The sequence below is a fragment of the Pyrgilauda ruficollis genome, unplaced genomic scaffold (genome assembly GCF_017590135.1).
Source record: "Pyrgilauda ruficollis isolate IOZ18807 unplaced genomic scaffold, ASM1759013v1 scaffold15, whole genome shotgun sequence".
Lineage (NCBI taxonomy): Eukaryota > Metazoa > Chordata > Aves > Passeriformes > Passeridae > Pyrgilauda > Pyrgilauda ruficollis.
Window position 1 is genome coordinate 18,880,199 of NW_024513654.1, and position 27,555 is coordinate 18,907,753.

Here is a 27,555-nt window from a genome sequence, read left to right on the forward strand (position 1 = left end):
AGTGTGCTTATGCTGTCATCTGCAGTAGGGTGATGCTTTGCTTATGCTGAAGTTGTACTAGAGCAGAGGTCTAGCCCAGAACTGTCCTGTGGGGAAATGCATTCATTCATTTTTCTATGCTGCCTGCATACGTTTGCTAAGAATGTGAGTGAGTCACTCCACTTGACTGTGTCATGGCCTGACATATGTTCATTTCTGGGCATATTAGGTATATTTCTGTTCTTCTCAAACCCTAATAATTGTTGAAGACAACAGGGTGTGTTTGGACTCCTGCAGGTGATGGAACAGCACTACTGTCTGTGGCGAGCCTGCATTGTTTCACAGTGTGATTTTTTGTCACCACAGCTGACTTGTTTGTGTTATTCTATATGACTGCTTTATTGCAGGTCAGCAAAAGTCTTAATGACATTGGAGACACATGCAGTTATATTGCCTCAGGTGCTAACCCCATGTTCCAACCATCACACAGAGTTGTGGGGTGTACACACAGCAGTTTATGGATGTGCAGATGGGCTGAGCAGATTCTGAAGTCTTTCACACTCTCACAATGTTTTTCTCCTACTTTCCCTGGGACTGTGCTGTTTTATGCAGCACGGCTGAGTTTCCAGTTGCTGGCAGCTTGCAGCAATGGTGTGTCGCTGCAAACAGGAGCAGTCACAGGGGACCAGGCTTGCTGCATTTATACATACAAGTCTAGGTAACACTCCCTGCCATTCTAGATGAAAATATAAATTGAAGAGGGAGTTTATTCTAAGTAATCACCCACTTCGCCCTCCTGAAGGTTTTTGGCTAGCAAGACCCCTGGAAGGACATAAGAAAAGCACCTGCTACTCATCCTGCACCTCCATAAATAAACTGCAGGAGGATGTCAGAAAAGGGAGAGTATGTATAGGAAAACAGAGGAGGGGGAAACTGGATGAAGCAGAAGAAAATGAATAAGCAGCACAACACTAACAGAAATGTGGTCTGCTGCACCAGGAATCTGGAGGTCAGTCTGTAAGCAGGAGAAACAGGATACATGTATTTGTGTGAGCATGTCTGCACACAGGCTGGGGGTTTGGGGAGCACACATTGCTCAGGAGGAAGTCAGGTAAGGGAGAGTTAACAGCTTACATCACAGAAAGCAGTTTGGACAGAATGCCCTGCTTCCAAAGCTTATAGTGCTGCTTAGTTTGGCAGGGGCTGGTATTCTCTGAAGACAAGCTGGTCTGGCTTCAGTTGTATTTGTGTGCATCTCTGATTGTGTATTTGTATCTCTAGGAATGCACGCCTGTTTGTTTTTTGTATTTCTGTGTTAGGATCACTGGTCTCTATTTTTCTGTGCTTATGTACTGGGGTGAGTGGCAGGTTGGACCCGTATTTTTGTGCATGACTATGCAGATGTGGAAAATGTGTACATTAAGATGTGTATAATATTGCCTAGTAGGAGGATGGATACTGTGGATCATATGGATGCCTGGGCATGCATGGCTCAGTATTAGTGCTATGTATTTTTATGAATGCGAGGTATTTGTATTCACATTTTGAGCATATATGTGAATGTTGTATTTGTATGTATATTCTGAGTGTATGTGTTGTTACATACTTGGAGTATCAATGTATCTTTGTGGTTGCTGGATATGAATATGTAGCCTGCTAGTGCTGTGCACTTCTGTATATAGTTTGTACAGATGTGTATTTGCATTGAGGTTATATATATGTGTGTATGCTATATATATATATATATATATATATATATATATATGTACATATTGGTTGTTCTTGCTGGTATAAAGGCTGTTTATGTAAATGTTTTGTATTTGTTTACATTATTTGATTCTGTACATGTTAATTTAAGGAAATTACTTTGAGTTACAGGTTTTAATTTAGTTAGTGTACATATACTTTTGTAAGTTATTTGTTTATTCAGAAATTACATTTAATTGACATGCACCTACACTAGTACCTCTCTGTGTGTCAGTTTGCATTCTTGTGTCTTTAATATTAATTTGCTGTTTTGTGGGCGCTACTTTTGCATAGAGCTTTTCTTTACATTTATTTATGTGAGTACCATAATTGTGTGCTTTTCCGACTGTTTATTATGGGTGTTTAGTTTGTGGTTAGATCTTTTTCCACTTTTTGACTCATTCTTGGGAGTGGTTGTTGCAGCTAACATGTCAACAGGAGTTAGGCAGCTACAACTCCTCCTAGTATGATTCTACCTGTGAAAGGCTGCTCCCCAGTTTTGCTGCTTTTCTGAATCTTCTTGTGCACTTCAGATGAGTTTTACGTTGGGTCTGCCTGCAATCATGGAGGTGGCTGTTGTATGTTTTCATGGATGTAAAGAGTATGGGAGTCAGAGGGAGCATGGTGTCTGAATCCATGAAGGTCCCAGGTTAATGTGCAGTGGATGACAGAATCAACTGCAAAAGGAACCAGAAATAGCTCGCAATGTGCAGGCAAATGGTATTTTAGGGGTTGTTGGTATAGCAGTGGATGGGGATGCCATGACCAGTGAGAGATGACACTGGTTTGGGGTCAAGTGACATGGCAATGAGACGTAAGGGCAATACTACTGTGAAATACAGGTGACATGGCACTGAGACAAAACATGGGTCACAGTGACATGCCAATGACCCAGGCTGATCTGTCAGAACAGGGAGAGCTGGAATCTGTCCATCAGCTGAATAAGGCAAGGGAAAACAGGAGGAGGAGGGGTGAAGAAGATCAGAGGCAAATCAACAGACCTGTACCTGGGCTGTAGGACCCAGATCACCAGCAGTTTGGGACACGCAGTGTCTCCACAGGATCAGTTGTGTCCTGGTGTGAAGGGCCAGGGCAGCCTGTTAGCAGTGGCTGTTTGCTTGCAGTGATAGAGAGAAGGGATAACACAGTGATGACATCAGGTGGTGGCCATATCCTGTGAAGGTAGCCATGGACCATGGGGACGGTGTGGGCAGGGGCATTATTCCCAGTTGCTGGAAAAACAAAGAACCTAACAAGCAGTAAAACAAAAACAAAGGAGACTTGGAAGCACCTGACAGCCCTAATTCATCACAGCCCAAGATTTTTTCCCCCCCTTCATGTTCCCATTATATTTGTTTGTAAAAGTGGAAATCAATTTTGAAGGTAATTTTCTGGAAAGAATGGAAGGGAGGTGGGAGGGCCGGATAAGGCAGAGATGGCAAGAGGAAAAAAAAAATTTAGGCCAGGCACAGCCCAGGGGCAGCTCTTGGCAAGGTGAAAGAAAATTGCATATTCAATCTCCATCCATGAATCTCCCTTGCTGCTGCCCGCCTCCTGCTCGAAAACAATGAAGGCTTTCTCCCCTACGCTACACAACGCCTGAGTATCAGCGCTCACTTTAACTTCAGGGTCATTAATTCACCTGATTATTGCAGGAGAGGAGAGGGTTGCAGAGGCATCCATTCTAAAGAGCCCTCCCTTAGCTCATCCTTTGATTAGTTCAGGGTGGGGGGATTTGAGATAATGTGTTGTCTTGGACACAGTTTAAAATGGGAGGGGTTGAAGAGGGGGTGGAAGGAGGTAGAGAGGGAAAGATGTGGCCCAGCTTGTTGTGGAAGGGAGGGTTGGAAAGCAGTCATTCTTGCATCCCTCTGCCGTGGTGTTACTGCAAATTAAAAGTAGCATGTTCCACTTCGTAGCTATCTTTCAGGGAGGGGAGGGGCATGGGTATATGTCGGCATGGGGATGGGGGGGATCTTATCATTGCTTCCTCAGCAGCCCAGCGTAGTGTCACCCTGTGAGGTGACATTTGAATTTACAATTCCGCAGAGAAAAGCCATTAATTCACAAATTAACATTTCTCCCTCTCTCTCTCTAGCTCTTTCTCTCTCTCTCTCTCTCTATCTCACATGGATGTGCAAGCAATTGAAAAGACAAAGGAAATAGCCTTAAGGAAGAGACTTTACTGCTACTCTGTCTGTGCAGAGATTGCTACTACTGCTTCTAGATAGATAAACCAATTACCTGAGCTGCTCTGCTCATGGCAGCCTGCTATTACCTCCTTTTGTAGAGCTGATTCCATTGCTGGATTACACTGTGTGTATCTCATTAATGTAAACCAGCATGATACTGGGCACTGTTTCTGACCCTTCTTGCCATAGCCCCTTGCTCTGCAGTGGAAGAGGAACTGGGAGAGGAGTTGAAGAGAGGTGACAGTAGGCACAACATACTTCCTAGAGCAGGCTACACACAGAGCTCGTTAGAATACCTGTGCTAAGCTTAGAGGAGATGGGGGCTTCCCTTCTGTGGAGCAGATCGCATGACATTAACCCTGATCTCTTCCATGTCCTGGTGAGCACCGAGGGTGCTGTGCAAGAGGCCTTGTGTGTGGGCACCAGGCACGGGCACCTTGCATTCTCAGCTCTACAACAGGTGTAGAAATGTGTGTGGCAAGCACACAGATGTGTGAGTACAAAAAGCTGCACATCCATAGCTATTGCACATGAGTGACTGACTCATAGAGGAGCTGACTGACTTACACAGGTACACAACAGAGCTCAGAATAAGAAGCAAGAGTAAGCACTCCAGCTTAAAGATTGTAAGGGCCAGATTTCTCTGTAGTGCAACTCTATTGAAAGCAAGTAAAGGATGCCTGTGGAGATGTTCTTGTCTAAGACAAACACTAGACACTACTTCTACACAACCCTGTTGTCTTACAAATCCCTCTTGTTGCTCTTTCCTGCCACAGTGTTTCTCACATACTTCCACTATCACTGCTGCTGGGGCTGCTTGGATGGCACATATACAGTAAAGACACACACACAGACAGACACACGTGTAGACACTTAGCCACACACTGGTACCACCCCAGGTACACATCTGTGATACTGTCAGCCTGGCTATGCAAACTCATACCTCTGCACATACGGCTGCTCCTCACCTGCTCCTCTGGTGAGGTCTCTTCAGTGGCCCCAAGACTACCTGCTGCGGGGCACACTGGCAGTCAGGTTTCTAAGCACCTTCTGGCACTCTCTGCAGACTGCCTTGTAGGAACATGCTGGCTACCCTGCCTTTTAGCCTGGTAACACAGCTACATGTGTTTGGGGAGAAAATGTCCAAGCAGTGTTGTTTAAATAAAGATTTGCACATACTAATGTGCAGTTATCCAGGTAAAAGAAAAATGGATCGGAATAGCTGTTTCTAGAAACCTAGTCTCCACATGCTCAGTGGTTGGAGCATGTGCTTTTCTTCAGCATTGCCTTGGGTCCTTAAATCTTCCTAAAAACTTATCCTTTTAACAAGAGCATCTGCCTCTCTGACATTCCCTGTGCCCCACACCGTGCACAGCACATGGCTGGGGAGCATCATCCCGCAGCTGGTGCTGGAAGACGGATCACGATCAGTGGAGGAATCGGCAGGCAGTGCCAGTAATTCAAACCATCCTGACCGTTCAGTGAACCTGAACCTGCTGACCTTGACAGCACTAGACAGAAGCGGCCTCAGGAATCCCAACCTTTAGAGAGGCATTGGCTGGAGGATGGCTCCTGCTCTCTCCCTTTCTTTCTTTCTCTTCCTGATCACATCCAGCAGCCAAGGGGGCCCAACAGTCAATCTCCAGTGCACCAATTAGCTCCTAATTTGGCTATCTCTGCACTCCCAAGACTACATCAGTGTAACGTTAAGCATCTCTTGCTGTTCATAGATGTAAATCATTCCTATAGAGGAGTGTCTTCTTGTGCTAAAGGAAAACACTAAGCACCTTGTTCTCAGTCAGGGCCACAAAAACCCCTCCTCCCAAAATGGGAGCTGCTGCTCCTGCTGTTTGGAAGGAAAGCAGAAGCTCTTTACTTCCCTAAGTGATAGTATCAGATCCTTTAACCTTGTTTCACTGGGTCCCGGGGGAACAACAAGATCTCACCAAGCGATTAGCCCATGGGAATCTTGACTGGATAGAGGAGGGGTAAGGAGGCAATTTGATTGGAGGAGAGAAAGAAAGAAAAACCAGTGTGTTTAATTTTGTCACCAGACCTTGCTTTAAAAAAATGCAGTTTGTGAACATTTTATGATGCTTTCAGGACTTTCAGGACTCCAGCTATCTCTGCTGATAAAACAGCATTTTGCATTGGCCTGCAGAGGCTATTCTAAGCTCTAGGATATTGCATATGAGGGATAACTCTGTTAGTAGTAGATGGCTGGAAAGAAGAAATTACAGATACATATTTGTATCTATCTATTGACACACACCAGACATGTTCTGTCTTCCGTCTGTCTCCATCCATAGCTCTTTGAAGATTATTTTTCCAAGAATCAATCAGATAAAATAAAGGATGCTTTAAATAGGTGTCAAATGCAATTCATGCCCATCTTAAGGCCCTTTAAAATGTCAGAGTTTTGTTAAGGGGTCTAAAAATAATGCCTAGGTCCACATTTTCCTTTCACTTTTCCTTCATTCATCCAAGCATCCTACTGCTTACATCCCAACAGGTTCAAGATACAAAGGCCTCTTCCCACAGAGGTCAACAGCTACAGAAAAACACATATGAGTACAGTGCCAGAACAGGAGCCAGGTTATGGCTATCACGGTTTCCTTTTGGATGTGTACCAGGTCAGGATTTCTTTCTCTCTTTGGCCCTGCCTTTTTTTTTTGGTCAGAGGAGCTATTCTGTTTTAAAACTAGGGGATCTGCATTGGAACAGATTTGTAGACATCTGATTAAACGTTAATGAGGTGATTATTATTATGAAATGTCCATCAAACCTTGAGTGCCTTCTACTCCTCTCTTAAATGCTCTAGAAAAGGCTGTTATAAAGGACAGGTATATTTCTATGCCTGGTTTCCCAAATTCCCTGGTGTTCTTTTGCTTTGGCTTTTGGCATCTAGTCTGGAAAGAGGTAGGCCTTGAACAGAAGTGTTGACTTTCCAAGAAGATCAGAACTGTTCTAGAGTTTGGGACAACTTTATTAAATCCCAGCAAACAAAAAACAATACTGCACTAGCTAATCCTCAAAGATACTTATGGCTCTTCTCTCCAGCGAAGAACCTATAATGGCCTTCAGGTGACCTCATGCAGAAAGATGACAAATTATTCTACTAATGGTTTACAGTTATTATAGGAATGAGGATTCAAAAAAATATTTTGCATGATGATATTTCAAGCAGATTGCTACCTATTGCAAGCCTGTAGCTCTTTTATTGCATGGCATTTCACAATTATCCATCCAGTATCATATGTTGTTTATTAACCTTCCCATTCTTAAGATCTCATTTTCTACTGAAATGTGGCTGACTCTCAGGTGGACCATAGCAGATGTTGAACAATACAGAGCATCAACTGTGAAATTTTGCTGTGCCATGTCCAAATGAAACCACAGGAGAATTAAGATATGCTGTGGGTAATCACTCAGGCTGGATTTTGTTCAGGACAGCCAGGTTAATGTCTGCACTCTTGCAAAAAATGCCATGGGAATTTTAATGACTCTGAGTGATTGGAGCCTTTGTTTTATGGCACGTCAAAAATGGCAGCTCTAAAAACACTCTGCTTGAATACTGGTTTAGTGCTGACTCAGAGGAGCTTCCAATAACATGATTCACAAGTATCTGGCTCAGGGGCAGGCACAGACTCCTTTGACTGATGAGGTTAAGGTAAAAGTGTACATGAGGGGAAAACGGGAGGAATGAAAGGAACAGAAAGTCTAGAGCAAGGGAAACAGAGGAAAGGAGACATATTAGTGGGGGACCAAGCCGATGGAACCAAGCAGTCTAAAGAGGAATTCATATTTTCTAGACTGTCTATGGTCTGACCCAGATCTGCTGAGTCTATATGCTGGCGTCCTCTCAGTGCTCCCCGCTGGAATCTCAGGGATTCCCACAAATTGGGAGGTGGAACTGGATGGTGACAGTCCAGCTCTGGGCTCCTTGCTTTGTGTCTAGCAGTCCTGATAGCAGTGTTGATTTCCATGTCAGGCAAAGCACTGCTTGAGGAAAAAAAAAAAAATCCTCCAAGTGTGGCGGTGTCAGCGCTCGCTGTTGTTCGACAGTGTAAAATTAAATTAATAAAGCCCCCAACACAGGAAAACATAACAGGAAATTAATGGCCTTTACTGTCGCTCTGATGCAGTCATTTGCAACCCTGCTTTCCGCACCAAAGACTTCATAAATGCAAGCAGTTTCTCTAAACAAGCATAGTTAGGGCTGCATGCGATGTAATTTTTTGTGTTGCTTCTGTCCTTTGGAGCTAACAAAAGCCACCCTTTTTTATATGCTCACCAAGGGGGATCCTGCCAAGAAGTATCTCCCCAACAAACATGCTTAGGAAGATGAGAGAAGAGAGTTAAGTCACGCCAAAGATGCTAAGAGCATCACCTTCTCTGGCAGAGGGAAAGTGTAGCTTCTGGAGCCCTGCTTCCCTGCAGCAGCAGCTGTACCTGAGGACAATGCACTAAAGGCAATGTTGTGGACACCACAACAGCAAAAATCAGGACACTCCTTCTGATAACTTTTAGGATGTGTAAATCAGTATAACCACTGAATGCAAGAGACTTACAGATTTACACTGACCAGAGGATCTGGCTCACTGTGTGAGAATGCCAGTTGCTACTCTGTCAACATAAACACAGCCAGTGTACTGGATCCTAGAGGCAGCTGCATTTCTATTTGTCTAACAGTCAAACCTAATAGTACTAGTAAGAGATACTGGACCTAGGAAACTACTACCTAGGCTAAAACCACTTACCTGCACACCCACACATGCTGTAGTACATATTGTATATACATCTGAGACAGCTGCTTGCATCCAAACATCTGGAAAGACTTGCTGGCATTTTCAGTTAGGCTGGACGTGCTGATTTTTACTATCCAGCACAGACAAGGCTGGATGTGCTGATTTTTACTATCCAACACAGACTTAGTTTCCCAGATGCTCTTGTCCAAATTTGCAATCACACACTTAGATAGAGTAGTAAATACATATGATTTTAATATGCATATATACACTCACTTCCTTAAAAGCATTTCGCATGCTCCCATGATAATCCAAGACAGATCTGAGCACACACTTCATTACACATTTGCACACACAATTCATTACATTTACATTCTCATTGAGCACTGCCATTTTTGCTCATGCAAGCCCTGCATTCAAGCTGCACTGCCCGTGCCTGCTCCATCTAGGGTACTCAGTCACACTCAACCCCTGTGTAAAAAGCACTGCTGTCAGGCAACAGCACACATCTCACTCTTCCTCAGTCAGGCACACTCACTTCCCTGCATGAGCAGCCTTCCTTACTCACCAATTCCTCAGGTGAGCTATGCCCTCATTTCAAAACGTAAAATCCGTTGTTTCTGAGCCTTTCTGCTTTAAGCCTGAGCATGTAAGAAAGAATTACACAAAGTCTATGTGTTGCTGACACACTTAAACTACAGAGACACGTGGACCAGCACAGTACTATCAATTAGCATACTGAAATTCAGGTTTGTGGATTCCCTTGAGGCAAATGGACACAGGAATCTGAACAATTGTGGAGTTCATGAAGGCTGATTATGATCTCCTTGAGGTGGTAATCCTCCAGTATTTATGTCCCACTATCCCTATTTCTGCAGGATACTGTACATAACCCGAACTTGTACTGTATCTTCTTTCACCATCACAGCTTAGGTGCCTGGCAACATTCCTTCTCTATGCATTCCTGAACCTTGCCAGCCCCTTCCATGCTCCATTATCTCTATTCTGCACTCACTTAGGATCCTTCCCATCTGAATTTGAGGTTCATCTCTCTCCCCACTAGGTATCACAATCAAAGCACTCAGAATTCTTGCAATACTACTACATGCTGAAACACAGAACTGACCCATCTAGAGGTGACATCTTCTTTTGCACCGTCTAAAAGATCACAAAAATTCTCCTGAAAGGAAATGTAACCCAAAATTTACAGCCTTCCTTTTCCAAACCTCTAATTAGTAGGGCAAGAAAGTTACATAGGCGAAAATATCACCGGATTAGGACTGCCAGTCCTTACTTATCCCTACTGGAGGGAGTACAGTATTAATTTAATAATTACTGAGGATGCAAACAATGTCTCTAGAAACACTGTGGCTGCTAGAATGGATCAGCTCGTGTAGATCAGGACATCAGTACCAGGCAGTCCTGGCCCTCTGAAAATGTGTGACCCACTACCTCAGGACAAGGTCCTTGTCCTTGGTCTCTCTCTTGTTGGGGTCAGTTCAGACACAGATGTGGGAGGTCTGCTATTCCCAGTGGGAGCTCGAGCCCAGGGTTGGAAGGCCAGCTCTGCTGGAGCTGGGCTCCTTCGTGTTGCACTGAATGCAGCGCGAGGGCCCGCGCAGGGCTGGCTGCCATGAATGACAAGCACTGGCTATCGATCGCGTTCTGAACTCGGCCCAGCCGATAGAAGGTAATTAATGACTCCATTTGCCTCAGCACCGAGGAGAACAATTGAGTTTGAAACTGCAACAACTGGCAGTGTGGGGAAAGGCCCCCCGGGATGGACAGGAAAGCTGCCTGACAGGCCCAGGCTGCGTGGGGACACAGGAACACATCAGAGGGGGAAAAAAGAGAAAGAGAAATTGGAAAAAGGGAAAGAGCAGTCTTAACACAAAAGTGTGATTTGGGAAGGGGCAGCACATGTATCCACAAATGCTCAGGGAGTAGGAGAGGACTGCTCTGAGTTAAGCACCTGGCAGGAATGGTGCAGGCAGGCTGCAATTGAGGACAGGGTCGCCTTGCTGGTGCAGAGGGACAGCATTGCAGCATCCAGCTCAGCACCACTGCATCAGACTGTTGTGCTTCCCTTGGAGCGTTTGACAATTAGATGGGTTCTGCTGTGTCACCTAGCTGGCAGTTCTCATGCCAGTCACATTTGCTTTTGTTATGACTGTGATTTTTATTGGTAAAGTTGCAAGGGCCCAGCTGAGATCAGGCAGACATGTCATAACAGCCCCTTCCCTAAAAGACAGCAGTATTTCCATGTTTGTGTGGTAGCTGCACAGCTTCTCATGACCTTCCTAGATGTTCCTGTGCCACAAAGATCTCCTTATGTCAGCAATACTTCTGAGTTATTTGTTAAGATGATCCTGTCCCACCCTGAGCAAGAGTTCTGTCTGTCACTTGTACCCACGGAAAGTAATGAATTACGCTACTTTGTGCTACTTGTACATTTTGGTGTCTTTGTGGCTTCCAGACCTGAGAATGTCTCTTTGTTTTGGAATTATTTAATGGGCATATTCCCTGTGTCAGATGTAGTCAAGGTTGTTCTGTTGTTCTTTGGCACAGCATTTCCTTGTTATCTGTCAGAATAGTTCTGTGACACCCATGGAGCATTTCTGTGTCTTGTGTTGAGGGTTTACTCTGAACATTCGCTGTGTGTACACCCTTGGCTGTCCCTCGGAGGAGAGATATTTCCTGTCACATGTGCAAGGCCTGATCACATTGACGGCAATGTGTGCCTTTGTGAGGGACACAGTGACTGAGGCTGTGGTTTGCCTCTCAAGCTGTTTGTTAAGATTCTTACTATTAAAAAGAGAGGTTTACCTTCCACTAAAAGGGAACTGGGAAAGGTGATGATGCTGCTTCCTACTGGGTACTGTTACCACAGTTACCCACATGGCATCCTCAGACTCATCCTGCAGCTGAAGTCTTCCTTTACCCCTTTGAACAGGATCCCTTCCAATAACTGTTTTCTTGGCAAATACCTGTCCCATAAGCTTTTAGCACTGTTCTCATCAGCTGAAGTGACTGTTGCCCACCACAGTGCCACTCCTCCTGGGATCTGCTAGTCATTCCCAATTCAGATTTCCCCATAAGCCCTTGCTTCACTAGCACCTGCAGCCCTCTGATGGACTCCATCTCTTCTCCGAAGTCCTCTCTGGTCTTTTCTGCCACCTTTGCTCATACACACACGGCTTTCAGCTCTCATACTTTGTGTATTACAATATTTGAAGCTTCTCCTGATAGTCCAGCTTCCAGAGTCATACCCTTAGATGAGAATTGCAACTTTGATCTAAAACCAGATATAAGTGTCTGGCCCTTGCAGTTTCAGGGAAAAAATGAAAACACATCCTCTGTAGGTTTTGACACCAGAAGACAATCACAGGGACTTACAATCATTTGGTTTTGAAGAAAATAAAACAATCTGTGACTGTGAATGTCTCAGCTTTAGCAATACAAGACATACAAATCTGTCTTTCAGTATCACCTCTGTGAAACCTTCTCTGCTTCAAAAGTAAAATATATATGCACAATTAATATAACTGCTCTGTGAAGTTTGGGATTCATGCATTCTACCATTGCTAAGCCAAATACTACTGCAAGCTGTTTAGACAAGATTAGCCTCAAGGTACCCTACAGGCCTCTGTCAAAAGTTTCCTTGCTTTTGCAGATTTTAAAGCATAGGCTAGGGCAGAGTGGCCCATCCCCCTCCTTCTTCCCTCTCCCCTCCAGAAATTTCAACCTAAACTAAAGTATTGTCTTTCTCCTTACAACTTTTGTACCCCTCTCTATTCATTTGCTTGCTTTGATCATTCTTATTTCTTTTTTAACCCCATTCTTTATTCTTTCCTGCATCCTTCTCTTTCATTTCCCATAGACTGTACAGATGCTGTCTCATCAGCTGGTCCTGGGTTTCCCAAGCACACATACACGCTTATGTGTGCACATGCACACGCACACACTCTGACACAAATAAATAAATAAATAGAAAGGTCAGTGAGCAGAGCAGCAATAACCCCTAAAACAGTACTATCAGAGGGACATGATTGATCAATTGAATTCCATAGCGGCTCAAAAATGTGGGATTAAGTAGTGTATTATACGCACAATGAGTTGAGGCATGATGTTCATTTCAAGTTCATTTCGCCAGCCCTCTGCCACCAGATCAGGCAATCAATAGGGGCAGCAGATATCATATATCACCTCTCTCCGTGCTAGGCAGAGAGCACCATAATCTCCCGCAAATTTAGAGTGACAGATTTGTCAAGATCTGAAGGGCCCCTGAATAAATGAAGGAAAAGAGACTCTTACAGCGACTCAGGAAAGCTGTGATTTCAGCTTCTTCACACAAAGGCATGGCCTGTGCACATGCAGGAAACACATGTGCACAGGGCTCTGAAGGCAGACAGAATTGCAAATACCTGTGCATGTGTGCACAAATCTGTGTAACCACTCAGGGCAACTTACTAAGGGTAAAATCTAGTTTAATGACAATCAGTGAAAGTTTTACTGTACATCAGTCCACTCACACCAAACAAGATGTGGAGTTTAAGGCTGCCATCCTTGAAAATCAGGTATAGCCAAAACCAGCACCCACAGACAAATGCCTGGTCAGGTATGTACTGTGATGCAGAATCTAAAGAATAACAGAATAATTATCTACTGCAAAAATACCCATGTGTATTAGTGTCATGGTGTGTACAATCATACACACTCACTGACATGTGGAAAAATCCTCAAAGACAAACAGCTTCACAGGCTGCAGACAGGCTGAGGCTGATACAGAAACTTTTTTTTTTTTTTTCTGAGTCTGGACCCAGAAGTTCTGTGCTAGCTTTCTGCAGAGAAGACCAGAGTTCTAGTCTTCCTGAAATTCACCACCTGCAGAAACAGCTCAGTGTCATATAAAACATGAAAACTGTACTGGCCCACAGAGCGTGCAGTCCAGCAAGCCTGATCCTTGCTTTGTTTTCTTAGTCAAATCTGTCATGAACTCCAGATTTCAGGAAATTGATAACTTTCTCTTGGGCAAATAAGCCTGGGGAGAGGAGAAAACTCCAGGGATCTGTGCCAGTAAACAGCCTTGCTCTGGCTTGGGGTGGAAAAGAAAGAGAGAAGAGGCTGCTTGAGGGAAGGCTGCTGGCAGGGACAAATCAATATGTAATATTTTCTATGGTCTTGTGAGTGGTACTGTACTACGCTACTGTATATAATGTACTATTGATTATATCATATCGTATAATCACCTATAAACGGATATATCTCATAGCCAGAAGGCAGCAGTCTCAGTCATAACTCTGGGCCACCAGCTGGGCATTAACTGTGCCAGGAAAATACCATCTTGGCACTATCTATGAGCTAAAAGAGGAAGCAGCAAGTGACATTGCTCTGAATGCTGCACAGTGAATGTCACTCCAGGCTTCTGGGAGCATCATGTGTTCATGAGCACCTCATGATTGCATGGAGGAAGGAAAAGGTCTATACAGTACCCTTGACCAATTTCCTGACAGAGAGCAGATTTCTGAGATTCACAGACTGGAGGCCACCAAGAAAGGCTTAAGTACCAGACACATTAGTGAAAAACCAGGAAGATAATTACAGCACAAGAGGGAGAACCTGATCTTAGGTTAGTCAGGGTGATAAGGCAGTCAGACTTGTGTCTGATGAAGTACAGTAGGTAAGGATTCAGCATGGAGAGTATGGAGGTATATCAGCATGGATGAAGGAGGGGATTATTACCAGGCACACCAAAGTTAGCCTGAGATGTGACAGCAGAAAGATAATCAGCACAGTTGGAGGAGATTATAATGAGAAGACTTGCCTCAGAGGAGATGAGGGATTATGACAGAGGAAGATTCACTTCAGCTGGGACAGGAGGTTATAACAGACAGACTCACCTTGGATATGACAGATGCTAATAGCAGGAGACTCACTCGACATAAAAAGGGGTTATAACAGAGAAAAATGCACCTCATTTGAGTTGGGGGATAACAGAGGAAAAAAACCAAACCAAACCCAAACCCAGATAGGTGATCAGATGGTTTATCACAGGAAAAAAATCACTTTGGATGGGGCAGGGCACTTATCACTGACTCACAGCCAAGGGGATGAGTGGGCTGTAAGAGACATGGGATGGCACAACAGAAAGAGAGACACCCTGGAGCATGGCAGGAGGCACTGCTGTGAGATTGGACTGTGTCAGAGGGCTGCTGTAGGGATAGAGATGCACTTCCAGGGAAGCTTCTACCAGAAGGCAGCTATATTCCTAGTAAGAGCAAAGTAATACAAGGAAGGCTGAATCTCAATGAGCAGGTGGGAATTTTGTAATTCCCACCTAGGTTTTCTAATACAGTAATTCATTTTGGATAAGAAGGGAAGCTGGCAGAGACAGAGATTAATTTCATTTTGGAGGGAGTTTTATAACAGAGATACGGGTCATGATAAATCACAAGCTAAACATAGGTGAATGGGACAGAAACCAACATATGTTGGATGGGACAGCTGCCCCACAGGGAGAGATTTGTCTCTGGTGGAACATGGAGTCAGAAAACAGATTTCCCTGTTATCTAAAGGGAATGAAAGGCTCATCTAGGATATAATCAGATGAAATTAGAACAGTGATAGCTGCTCATAGGACTGGGGAGCTACAACAGAGACTTGCTCCCCTCCAAACTGTAAGAGAGCCTTTTTCCCATTGCAGGCTCCCTCAGTCCTCTCCACTACAGCCCATCCTCAACACACTTGTTTCTCTGTGAACTGCCTCTCCAATGGTCTTCTAGCGATGCTAATCGCTGTGCTTTGCTCCCATTTTATGCTCGGCAATGGAGATTTGGCAATTTTTAACACTGAAAATCAGCGGAACCGAAACTCATCTCTGAGCTAAGCACCATTCTCCACAGCCTCACTCATCCTGGGCAGGAGAATCCCACAGAACCCACTGGAGCAGCCTGGCCACTCCATCACAGAGGAAGGGGCTCCTCTTGGACCCCTGCAGCCTCCTCTTCCCTCAGGAATGGCACAGCTACCTGGGTGGAGGCACAGAGCCTCCCTCTTTCCCACTCTGTCCTTGTCCTGCATCCATTACCAATCCAAGCCAGGGTGGTGCTAACTCCCTGTTTTCTCTGTCTGTGCCCTGCAGATGTATCCGAGGGCTCAGTTCCCAATGGAGATTCCCAGAGCAGCGTGGACAGTTTGCGGAAGCACCTTCGTGGCGACACTTTCACCCAGCAGCAGCTGGAAGCTTTAGATCGAGTTTTTGAGCGTCCTTCTTACCCTGACGTCTTTCAAACATCAGAGCACATCAAATCTGAGCAGGTGAGGGCCTGGCCTGGTAATGGGAACCCACAGGCACGGAGAGGATGATGGCAGGGAGATTCCCAAAATCCCTCTCCCCCTCTCTGTCCCTTGTTCTGACGCTGACCTGTTATTGCACATACCTTTTACAGCCCTGCTTATTTGTAACTGTATCACTGTGCTTATACACAAGCTTTACCTCCTCTAGTAAACTTGCACACTGTGCTCTCCCTACAGCCCCATGACCACTTTTCCCTCTGCACACAGACCTGTCTGAACCTTGCCATGAACATGCCTAACCCCATCCATGTTCACTGGCAGACAGCACTGCATAGAAACTCCTGCATCCTGAGATCACACTGGTGATCAGCGAGCCACAGGATTGGGTTTTAATGGATCATTTTCCTTCATGGCCCAAAGCTGAGACTCAACTCCTATCTCCAGCATAGTTTTCCACACTTCTGCAGCTCTGCCCACCTTTTCTTTACTCCCCTGCTCTCCCAGCCTTTTATCCCAAAAGCTGTTTGTCTTAATAAAATGAAAATCAAAAGTCTTTTTAAACCGCCCCAAGCCATAAACCAACAAAGGAAGAGAAGGAGAGGTTGGCTGTGGACTCCCTTCATCCCAGAGTCCCTGGGTTTATTACAATGAATAACCTTTATTTACTTTCATTAGACTATTAAGCACCAGCACAGTCATTTTTCCCCCTGAAACTCTGAGCAGGGCCCATAAAGCAAATCCAAAGCCTAATTGAGTTCATTTTAATTTCTCTCCGATCACAGCGAATTACTCTGGTGATAAATCAGGGGGCAGGCTCACCCCCAGTAGAAGGCCTAATTTGCAGCTAATTACAAAACTGATTTCTACAGGAAGATCAATACAAGAAGGAATTGGAAATGACTAGGCAGTCCTAGCCAAGCAGGGACAGGGGCGGGGAGGGGGCAGCATGCGTGGAACCTGCTGGAGGAGGGGAAGATGTGGGGAGGGGGCTGGGGAAGTGCATGGAAAAAAACAGAGGAGAGAGCAGAAAATCAGTTTTAATTTAACGTAATATTAATCAGAGCAACTTTTCCTGCTGTTTTGTAGTCTTCCTGGTTTCTCCAGCTCCCGCGTCTGGTCTGGAGGCTGCCACAATAAAAAGGCAATTACCAAAGCCTTTCGGACAGGACACCCTTTCAGATTCAATGGCTCTCCCCCTCCCACCCTTCTGTTAGCCATGTGGCTCCCCCCTCCCCAATTTCATACCCCAATGCACAGAGTGACAGAGGCAGGGGATGAGGCTTCTTTGTTTTTAAAAAGCTAGGACAGAGGTAACAGTGGAGGGGAGACAGGCGACCCAGGCAGAGACCCTGGCAACAGTCAGCCAACACTGGCTGCTTCCTACAGCCTGCCTGTCCTAGTCATGTCATTGTAGTCCTGTGCCCCAGCTGTCCTTGTCACCAGGGCAAACACCTCCCATCTCCACTCAGCCAAGAGGAGGGGATGTGGATTTCCCTTTTCTCTTCCCGTGGGCTGGCACAGACAGCCATCCCCATCCCCACAGCACCAAATGAGGGCTCAGCCATACCACAAGGTAACAGGCCAGATCCCTCACCTCTCTTCCCCTTCACAGCATCAAGCAGGCAGGTGGGATAGTTCATCCTAGGATACCCCCTCCTCATCCCCCTCAACCTTCTTGTCACTTTATCTTCTCCATTTCCTCCTCCTCCTCTTCCATCTGTGCAAGTGTTTGCATCTCTCCTCTTCCTCCCCCCCATCTGTACACCCTTCCCTTTCTCCCATCACATCAATAGCGAGCTGTCTTTCTCCTCTCTTCCCCAGGGTAATGAGTACTCCCTCCCAGCTCTGACCCCTGGTCTCGATGAAGTCAAATCAAGTCTATCCACCTCTGCTAACCCAGACCTGGGGACAAATGTGTCAGGACCCCAGACGTACCCTGTGGTGACCGGTAAGCTGCCTGACCAAACAGCAGAACCAAGCTTTTTATTTCCCTCATCACCATTAGCTTCTGCTTTTTCTGCTAATGCAAGATACCCCTCTGTGGCAAACAAGGAAAGAGACAGAAAGATCGTGGAGAACATAAGGGCTCAATAGAAGTTTGAAATCCAGAGTGTTGGCAGTTTTGGGTACACTTAGATGTGTCCAGGTGTGACTCAAAGACAGGCAAACCCTGATATGAATCACAAACTCGTGTGCCCAGATGGGGCTTAAGGTTGGGATGTTGGTGGAGAACAAATATATCCGAATATGCACTGTGATTTTTTTTCCTTTGTATCTGAGAACAATGGGGTCATGGCTTACCCATGATCTCCACTTGGTTTTCTTCTGGAGAAATAATAGTTTAAGTTTTATTCAACTCTGGCACTTGGAAGGGGCATTTGCAAATTAAAAACTGAGATTTGCTGAACTGCAACTGCTAAACTCCCTCCTCCTTAAGTCCATGAGTCTCTTAGGAAAGCCGGCAAAAATTTTTTTTCACAGCCTTTCCTCACATGTGGGCACATTAAACTCAGGTGTGTTCCTGTGAGAGTAGAAACTATGAGCCAACACATGAAAGCAGACAAATTAGGATGCAGAGAGATAGGAGGCAACCCCTGTAGCAGATGCTTCACTGAAACTTCCTTTTTGCTGGTGGCACACGCAGAACCTGAGTGGCACAGGTTGGCCTAGGGCCACAGGTCACTCCCACACTGTCCTGATACTGGTGTAGGCTGCCTGTCCTGCATGTGTTTAGAGCTGTTAGGAAATGGTGTCACAGCCCATCTTCTCGAGGCCTTGGTTGCCATCGGTGGCTGCTCACACAGCTACCAGACTTGCACATCTCCTGGGTAGCTAAAGTGGCTGCAAGGCTCAAGTGACTTGCCCCTCTTTGGTGTATCCCCCTTTCTCAACAACTTTTGTAGCACCTCTAGAAACCTCGTGGTAGAAGTTGAGAAACAACTCATGACAAAGAGGTCTAGGTTGTGTTAGTAAGGGAAGAAGCTTCTTGTCCCTTGACCAAAAAGTTGTCCTCTGATGGCACAGAATCAAGAGCACTGGAGTATGTATCTCAATTTTTTCTTACAGAAGCCCCAGCTAATAGCCCCTGATGTCAGGGCAGCTCATGGCTGAGGCAGGCAGTCATTGCTTGACCAGCAAACACTGAGCAAAGGCATATTGTTGCATGCAACTTTTGGCTACTAAGAACTTTGGGATCATGCAGGATTAGTAACAGTTAACTCAAACACAGAGGACATCCAGTGTGTCTGCAAAATCTCATGGAGACCATGGGAGATGAACTATATTATTCAGGAAATGTTTAGAAAGTGTGACATCCCAGACCTTTTTCATGGCTTTTACAGCTATCAGGCTTGATTCAGAATCCTTGTAGCCATGCAGTTTCTTAGCCAACCAGAAAAAAAAAAAAAGGCTTAGCTGTGGCAAAAGTGTTCAACCTTTCTTTGTATTTGCAAAACTCAGCTGTCATTCATCTACTGTTTAGCAGATCCACATCTCTTACAGGAAATATCTTCTCATCTTTGAGGGACAAAGCCAGTAGCAGAGCAAGGCAAATCCCCACAGCTAAATGTAAAGGTGATGTGTCTACAATCAGAGTTTAAAATTCAAAGAGGCCATGAAAATAGTTCTTTTTAGTCCTTTTGCCTACGTGAAGATGGTGCATTCTAGCTTGTCAGTGTGAGAGGAGGCTTCCTGAAGGCTGGGACACTACACAAGCCTTGGACTTGACTCTCACAAGAACACAGCAGGAGACAGATTTGGTCTCACAGAAGAGACTGTAGGCTGAGGAAAAAAATTTTCTTCATGTCCCTCCCACCCTGTGTTACCCCTACTCTGTTCCCTGCCACACTCCCAGCTCAGCTTGAGAACATCCCCATCTGATCCATCTGGATCCAAGAGTGAGAAAAGTTCATTTCAGACCCAGCTTGACATTCCCAGGTGGCAACTTAGCACTAACATCTCAATCTGTATGCGACATTTCAATCAGTGCAGAGTAACAAAAGCAGAACTATTAGCACTGGGAGCTGTTCACTGGTGGTAATGATGGAGAAATTCAGAAACTGGAAATGAAAAGGGGAAGAAAAAGCCCCACAACAACCTGAAAGGCATCAGGGGAAGAGGGGCGGAGAATTCTTCCTGTACACTTAGGCCAGGATCCAATGTTTGGATTAATGGTGCCATTACCCAAGAAAGGACTTCAGATAATGCTCATTCTTAAAATGTTTTTGCTGGCAATTAAATGGTTGCAGGTATTGATCTTCATTGATCTGATGTTCTCAATTTGCATAATCTATTAAAGATGAATGATTCATTGTATGTTTGCTATGGGACTGGGCAATGCTTTCAAGGAAGGACCAGAGATGTGAGGAACTCAGTCCTGCTTCCTGATCTACCCCAGCTAGGAAATTAAGGAAGAAGCATGTAGATTTCTTTGGTATCACCCAGCTCCTGCTCCCAGGAAGGGATATTGGAGTAGTAGTGAGTATTGAATTGCTGGCTGCCTCTTTTGCTGCTATGGTATCATCCTTGAAACGCCTCACAAAATGCCCAGGGCAGTCTGTGAATTCAGGTGATACCTGACACAAATGCGAAACAAACCTACTCATTCAGGGTACAAATTCTGTGTGGAGTCACTTCACAATGTGAGATTTGGAGCTTCAGTCTACAAGGAAGTCTCCCCAGCTTAGTCTTCCCAGGGAGAAAACTGTATCACTAGGCCTTTCCAAACCATAGCTATATGATGCCAGATCATGCAGTCTTCAGAAAGTGTTCCTTTCTGAAGACTTCAGAGAAGGTCCTTCTCTCTGGCTCACGAGTAGCTGTCCTCAGCAAGCTCTTTCAGCTCACACCATTCTGAGACTACAGCCCTCCAAAAGCCATCAAACCCTCAACAATCTGTCACTACCTAAGACTGTGAATTGTATTGAGATAGTTAAGGAATGGTGTTGCTTAAGTCCCTTTATCTGTCTGGGAGCTTCTTGGAACTGAAGAGCTGGAAATGCTGCAAAACAGGCAGCCACTTCTCCAACAGGCCAGAAGGCCTTCCCCAAAGTCCTGGGCATCTATTCAAAGACACAGCTTAGCACCACAGCTATGTACAGCCCAGCCTTGCCTAGTACTGCCAATGTCAAACACTCCCTTTCAGACAATTATTGTACTAACACATCTTAGATGGCTCATTTATTACTCAAATCTCTGAAAGAAGTAAACAAAACCATTTTTTTTACTATGCAGCAAGCAGGTCATCCTTATCTCTCCCTATTAAGTATGTTCAAGGAATGTCCATGATTGAGTTGTCACTTAGGGACTTGCTGGACACTAGGCTAGGAAACCGACCCTGTTGTCCTTCATATGGAACAGACAATGCAGAAATTTTCAACTGCCCTGTGAAGATTCAGAGAGAGAAAAAAGTTCATGGATTTTACTTTCCTCCACACCTCCCCTCTCTGGCACACAATCAGGGTTTTTTTTCAGTTTATTTTTTTAAAATTCATACATGAATATATGCAAAAAAAAAATGGAATTACTGGCAAAAAAGGATACTTGCTATACTTGAAAGACATAAAGTAGTATTCAAACAGAATCTGATTCTCAGGAAAGCTGTGATGCTAATCATGGGGAAATCACTGGCTAGACATTTGGAAAGATTTTCTGAAATGCTAAACAATCCTTTGAGAACTTTAGCCTCCTGCAAGGTGAAAAGATGCTATTTCCTTCATTTCAGATTAGCGAGTGAATTCAAGAGAATTTTGTTCAGTTCAATAACCTGGTCATTTAAAATGAAGGAACAAACTCAGATTTCAAAAAGCGGGAACATTTTTTTCCCTCAAATTAAGTGAATTAGAGTTGGTATGAAAGGATGAAATGTATTCTTTTAAAAATAGGATTCTTAAACCAATCAAAATTCTTCCTTATAGGTATCCTTTCTTCCAGTTAATAAAGAATTTTTTAATGCAAAACCTGCTTAGAAAAGCTTGATTTTTCTGTTCTAGTATATTTAGGAAGTCAGGGGACTTATGGTCATTTTATTTAATTAGCATGAATAATTACAAATACTGTTTTTAATTTAATTTTAATTTCCATGCAAATATAACTTGACACAGATAACAAGTAAAAACTTAATAATCTAATAAAATAATAACATGGACTCATCGTTCACTATTTTGACATGTAATAACATATGAAGACAAATTATATTAAACAACATAATTGCTTAAATAAACGTGCACATGATGCAGTTCATCTACTTAGCAAAAACTGAAATAACTATATTTAGGGTGAATTTTGTATTTGTCAAAATATTTGTTACCTCCCATAAAATTCAAGCTTGTAGCAAACAGCCCCACAGTGGAAATGTAAAACAAGTTGATCCAGTTTGCTGTTTTAAATCATGACTGAAACTGACCATTACATTCAGTTGTACTTATAATGTTACAGTGAGAGGGGAAGTATTTCCTTCCCTTTTTCCTTGTTTGTACTGGTGAAAAATTCCTGTCTTACTCCAGTCTACTTTAGCCTCTGATATCAGCAAACAATGGCCCTGGTCAGGGCTGGACTCCTCTGGCTTAAAAAATTCAGTGTTTAGCAAACTGCTGGGGGGCCCAAGTTGGCTTTGGTGATGGAAGATGCCAGATGCTGACCCTGCTCCGCAGCCCAGCAGCATGGCTGCAGCCACCATCGCTCAAACAGCCTCTTGGGCACAGCTCTGGGTGCTCCAATGCCCTGAAAATGGAATATGATAATCATTCATGCATCTGCTACTAGGTTGTTGCCTCACTAAAACAAAGGTAGTATTTTCTGTGAGCAAGCCTCTCATATTGAAGATGAGGAACTGGCAAAAGCAGAAGTCCACAGAACCTCCAAGTTTAATCAATCATTTCCCCTCTTTAAGAAGAGATAGCATCTTCTTATCTAGTCAAGGAGTTTGTAAAAGCAAAAGGTGTTACTATTCTTCTCTGGGACCAAATGGCTGAGAGTGATAGATGGTCAGATGAATGATTCCTGAAACAGCCAGGAATGGGGGTGAAGGGGAAGGAATCACATAAACTATTTATATGCATTCAGTGGAATTTTCACTGACAGTAACTTTATGATGCTGAAGAAAGCAGCTGGTGGGCTTTAAAGGCATATTCAACTGAAGAACACAGAAATGGATGGGCCTAAAAGAAATAATATCTTTGCTTTCCTTAATTTAGCATTTAAATGGACAATAGCAGTGAGTGAAAATAATGTCATATAATGACAATAGCAGTGAATTGGCATTGCCAGTCCAATTTTCTTCAGCAAGAGGCAGCATGCAGGCTGCCACACTCTGTGCTGCTGGACAAAAGGGGACTTTTTTAGAGAAAATAATTGCATTATATTGTCTTTCCAGTAATTCAAGTTTTGCCTTTTCTTCTGAGGTGAAATGAAGGATCCAATGAGTACAATTTTGATAAAAATTCTTGCGATGTATACATTTGCCCAGTGTAGCAAAAACTGTGCTTTATACCTGAGTTAAGCAGACATAAATAACTTTTGGTGTCCATCAACTGTAATGAATTTAATCAGGCCCACTTTTTGTACAACCAAAATTGCCCACTGCAGTCTTTCAGAGAAATTGAGAGCTTAGAGTAATCTTTCTCCCATCTTTTTAAGTTTACCACTGCTGTGGGCTACCAAGGAATATCTATCCTATCTTGTGATTAGTAAAATACCATTATGATGAAACCTTGGAGTTACCTATAATGAGGACTGCATGAAAAACTAACAAGTTTTGCATTGCCCAGTATATATTTCAAAAGCATCTTAAGATGCAACACTTAAGTCGCAAAACAAGAAGGAGTAAGCACATGCTATATTTCAAGACAGGCAGAACTTGCCAAATCCAATGGGCTGCAACTCAAGAAAGGGGACAACATAAACTCGACTGAACTTCCCTGTTTGTCAAGTGCACAAGTTGCATGCACACCTTTCTCCCCTGCAGCCCGGACTTCAAAGCATATCTTCCCTCTTCAGCTCCATCCTTAAACAAACGTACTGAAAGCCACATGAAATAGACTCCAGAAGAGTTCCCAAGTGATTAATTAGTGTCCATGTAGCTTCAAAGATTAAGTCCAGATCACATGTCTACTGTGGAAGCTCCATGTTTTACTCTATATGAAGGGTATAAAATTTTCTCTTCAAAGTAATATACAGAGTTAGCAGGTCAGTTTACTTGGAAAGCAGCAGTTGATCAGATCAGACATAAAATCTAGATTTACAGCATTCAGTTTAATGAAAAAAATACAGAAAATACATTACAAAATTTGATGTGGGATGTGATGTCACAACAGCATTGACTCTTAGGGGAAAGCAGCCCAAGGTTAAGAGCATGGATGAATGTGCGCACAAACAGAAAAAAAACCTGAACAGACAAGGCACACTCTCCAGTCAGTAGGAAGACACGAAAGGTATAACGAGAAGCAGGTTAATCTTGGCACACCCGTAAGTTCTTCTAGCAAAGGTCTGTTATGATCAGAGAAGAGAAAAAACAGAGGACAGTATTTATTTTATGTGCAATTTGAAAAAGGCTCTTGCAACAGAAAACCTACAAAACTAAGAATAGAAAAAGTGGTTATTCTGATATGACAGCAAGCAAAAGCAAACAATATGCTATGTGAGTCCTGTCTGGTCTTTTGTATGGCTTTTGGAATTGGAGGCAAGATCAACACAAGGAAGAAAGTGATGTAACTCCACTGCCAATAGTGTAAACTTACCACTCCATGAGTTCTGAGGACCCAGTCCCATTCTGTTTACCACAATGAAACTTTTCTAAGGAATAGAGAACACAAATACAGAAAAGATGTTTCAGAGGTGAGTGCAAGGATAGAATTCAAAACATCTGAGATAAGATTCAGCTTTGGCACAGGGTTCCTACACAAACTTGAGTATTCTTCTCTGGCCTCAGTTCTTCACAGATAAAAGAGTGATCCCTAAGCAATGCTGTAAGGAGGTGCGTTGTAAAGGGTGGGGCACTGGAGTCATACAAATATTTGATAGAGACCTCAGGAAAAGACAAAGAACAGGAAACATTGTCAAGATGGTAAGCAGGGTTGAGTGGGTTGTGTAAGAACCATCCCTCATGCATGGATGTGCCATCTTGGTAATCTGTGTGTACTATAAAGAAAAGGAGCACTGAATGCAGATAGCTTATCCTTCAGGAAACCAGCAATGAAAAACAAGCAGCTTATGTAGTCCTGCAACCAACCCCCACCCCACTTCCCTTCCCTTCAGCAGGAGAGAGCATGATAAAAGCTGAGTCGCCATTGGAACCCAAAGCTGTGAATCTTCCTCTCACTCTGTCTGGCCAAATCCCTTCATTCACAGTAGGAATTTAGCCTAGAGTTCTTGCTCTCCACCAAAATAACTGAGGAGAGGGTTAGAATGGAAGAAAAACAACCATAACTCAGAAAACACAGTCAGAAAGAGAGGAGCAGGTGATTCACAAAATGTTGTCCTCTGCTATATTTCCAGCTATATCCCTACTCTGCTTACCTTCAAGTTTCCCCCACCATGACAGTGGGTGATATTTTTTTTGCCACCTATAAACAAGGATACTGTTCACCTTTTAGAAGAATAAAGGAGACTGGGGCAGGAATAGATTTCTGCTGCTATGGAAAGGGGTTGCAAACTCATTCCACTCCCCTCCCATTTGATTACACGTTGGTATTCCAGCCTTAGGAGAAAGATATAGCTCGGGATTTGCTGAAGGAGCCTTACTAAGAAACACTCCGAACAAAACACAGACAAGCCAAAATTGCACTGCTCCACAGCTTGCTGGCAGTAGTGGGACTTGGGATAGGCAGGGGCAAGTTCTCCATCACAAATATGAAAGAATTAGAGAATGGAGAAAATCAAAATTGAAAACATAAAAGATGCAGCTGAAGTTTGAAGTGGTTAAAATGAAAAATGAGACGGTGCCATTCACAGGTGGATAGATAGATCAATCAATTGATTTCGTATACAGTGACATGCTTTGGAGCTATAATTCACTGCTGGGGCAATTATTCCAGCATAGCAGTGGCAGGAGTTATACCAGAGACAGAATTCAGGTGCTTTTAGTCAGTGGAGAGTTGGACAACAAAGGAGTAAAAAATGGTAAATGCCATCCATCAGTAAAGATACATGGGATATAAATTATGTCTGTGCAGTTGTAGAGTGTAGAGGGAAAGACAGACAGATAAATAGACACATATAAGTCTGAGTTTTGGTTGTGCAATCATTCGCTGTCTGACCTTATCCTAGCCTCCTTTCCACTATTAGAGAGAAGAGTGTTTAGCATTATTGTGTTCAAGTCTCTTTGCCATGTTACTGTTGAGTTCTTTATCCCCCCACACACTGAGTAAGTGGCAATGGCTCTGGAAGGTGCGAGGAATTTTTCTTCATAAGCCTTGATGTGTTCAAGAGAGGACTGGGCTCATCTCTGCTGTGAGTCTGACAGGGGTTTTAACAGCGTCACAACATTGGGACAAATAGCTCCTGGTCCCTTAACCCTTCCCAGCTTTGCAAGGCAAGGCCTAGCACTGTTGTTCCCATTGCAAGGGCTTTACACAGTCTTTCAGGCTGAAATCCTCTCTGTGGTGGCTGGGCAGAGCGGAAATCCAGGGGCTGGATCAGATTGGCCTAATGCTACAGCAGCTTAAGCGGTCTGTTTTACCAGAGATTATGGTTTCACTTACACAGAGCGCCTGAAAAATGCTGTGGTTTAGGAAGGATTATAGCTGAAAATTCCATGCTTTAAAAGAGAAATAAAGCAGGGGAGGGACTAGGAAACCAAACGTGCCTGGGGGCTGTGCAAACAGGATTAACCCCTGCCCATAGCACCTCTTGCTTCTGCCCACCCACGCTTCCATGTCCACCTTATTCTCTGCCCTTTCGTCCTCAGCAGCTCCCCACACCTGCTGTCTCTTGTATAATAGAGTTGAAATAGGAGTATGGAAAATGCCCAGGACTGAAGTGTCCCCAGTTTATTTATGTATCACTGTCAAATGACTTCCTTGAAAAATATCCCTTCACTCACAGCCTGTGAAAGCCCAGGGAACTTTTGGGCCTCTGCCTGCAGATAGGTCTATTCATCCAAATTATCTTGTATCAACATTATTCGGATAAAGGCTTCAAGCGCTCCCAGAATGCTGGTGGTGACTCTGCCTGTTTGGTCTGAAAGTAAATCTGTGCATTCCTTGCCTTGCAGAGGACAGAGGATGCAGGAGAAAAATAGCCTGGGAGGTCCCTGATCTACAGAGACTGGCTCTGGCACATGAAGGCTCACTAGTGGGACAGTAGGACAGTATATCCTTGTAAAAGGCAGAAGCTGCGTGCTGATGGGCTGCCTACTCTGGGGACTTTAATTAAGTCTTAACCAAAATCCAGATCTCCAACTTCCGTTCCCCATATCCTCCACAAAAGGTCCTTGCCAAACAGAGCTTCGCAGCAAAAAGGGAAAAGAAATTACAATCCTCACTTAGCATACCAGTGATTTCACTTAATAAACTAAGTGAAGAGGAAGTGTATCCCTCTTGGCCAGGACTGATCCTTCCCAATTAATTGAAACATGAGCATATGTCTTTGCTGCAAAG

General features: G+C 43.9%; 1 protein-coding gene across 6 annotated transcripts in view; it reads left to right on the top strand.

Annotated features, from left to right (window-relative positions):
• The window catches only part of PAX2 (paired box 2), an 82,547-nt gene that overhangs the window by 41,535 nt on the left and 13,457 nt on the right, over window positions 1-27,555 (top strand). For 5 of the 6 annotated variants that reach the window (XM_041461055.1, XM_041461056.1, XM_041461058.1 and 2 more), the window contains 2 exons: window positions 15,807-15,982; window positions 17,783-17,909. In XM_041461055.1, coding sequence (XP_041316989.1) covers window positions 15,807-15,982; window positions 17,783-17,909 — 303 coding nt within the window. The remainder of the gene's footprint in view (window positions 1-15,806; window positions 15,983-17,782; window positions 17,910-27,555) is intronic. The other variant, XM_041461060.1, reaches the window with a different exon arrangement.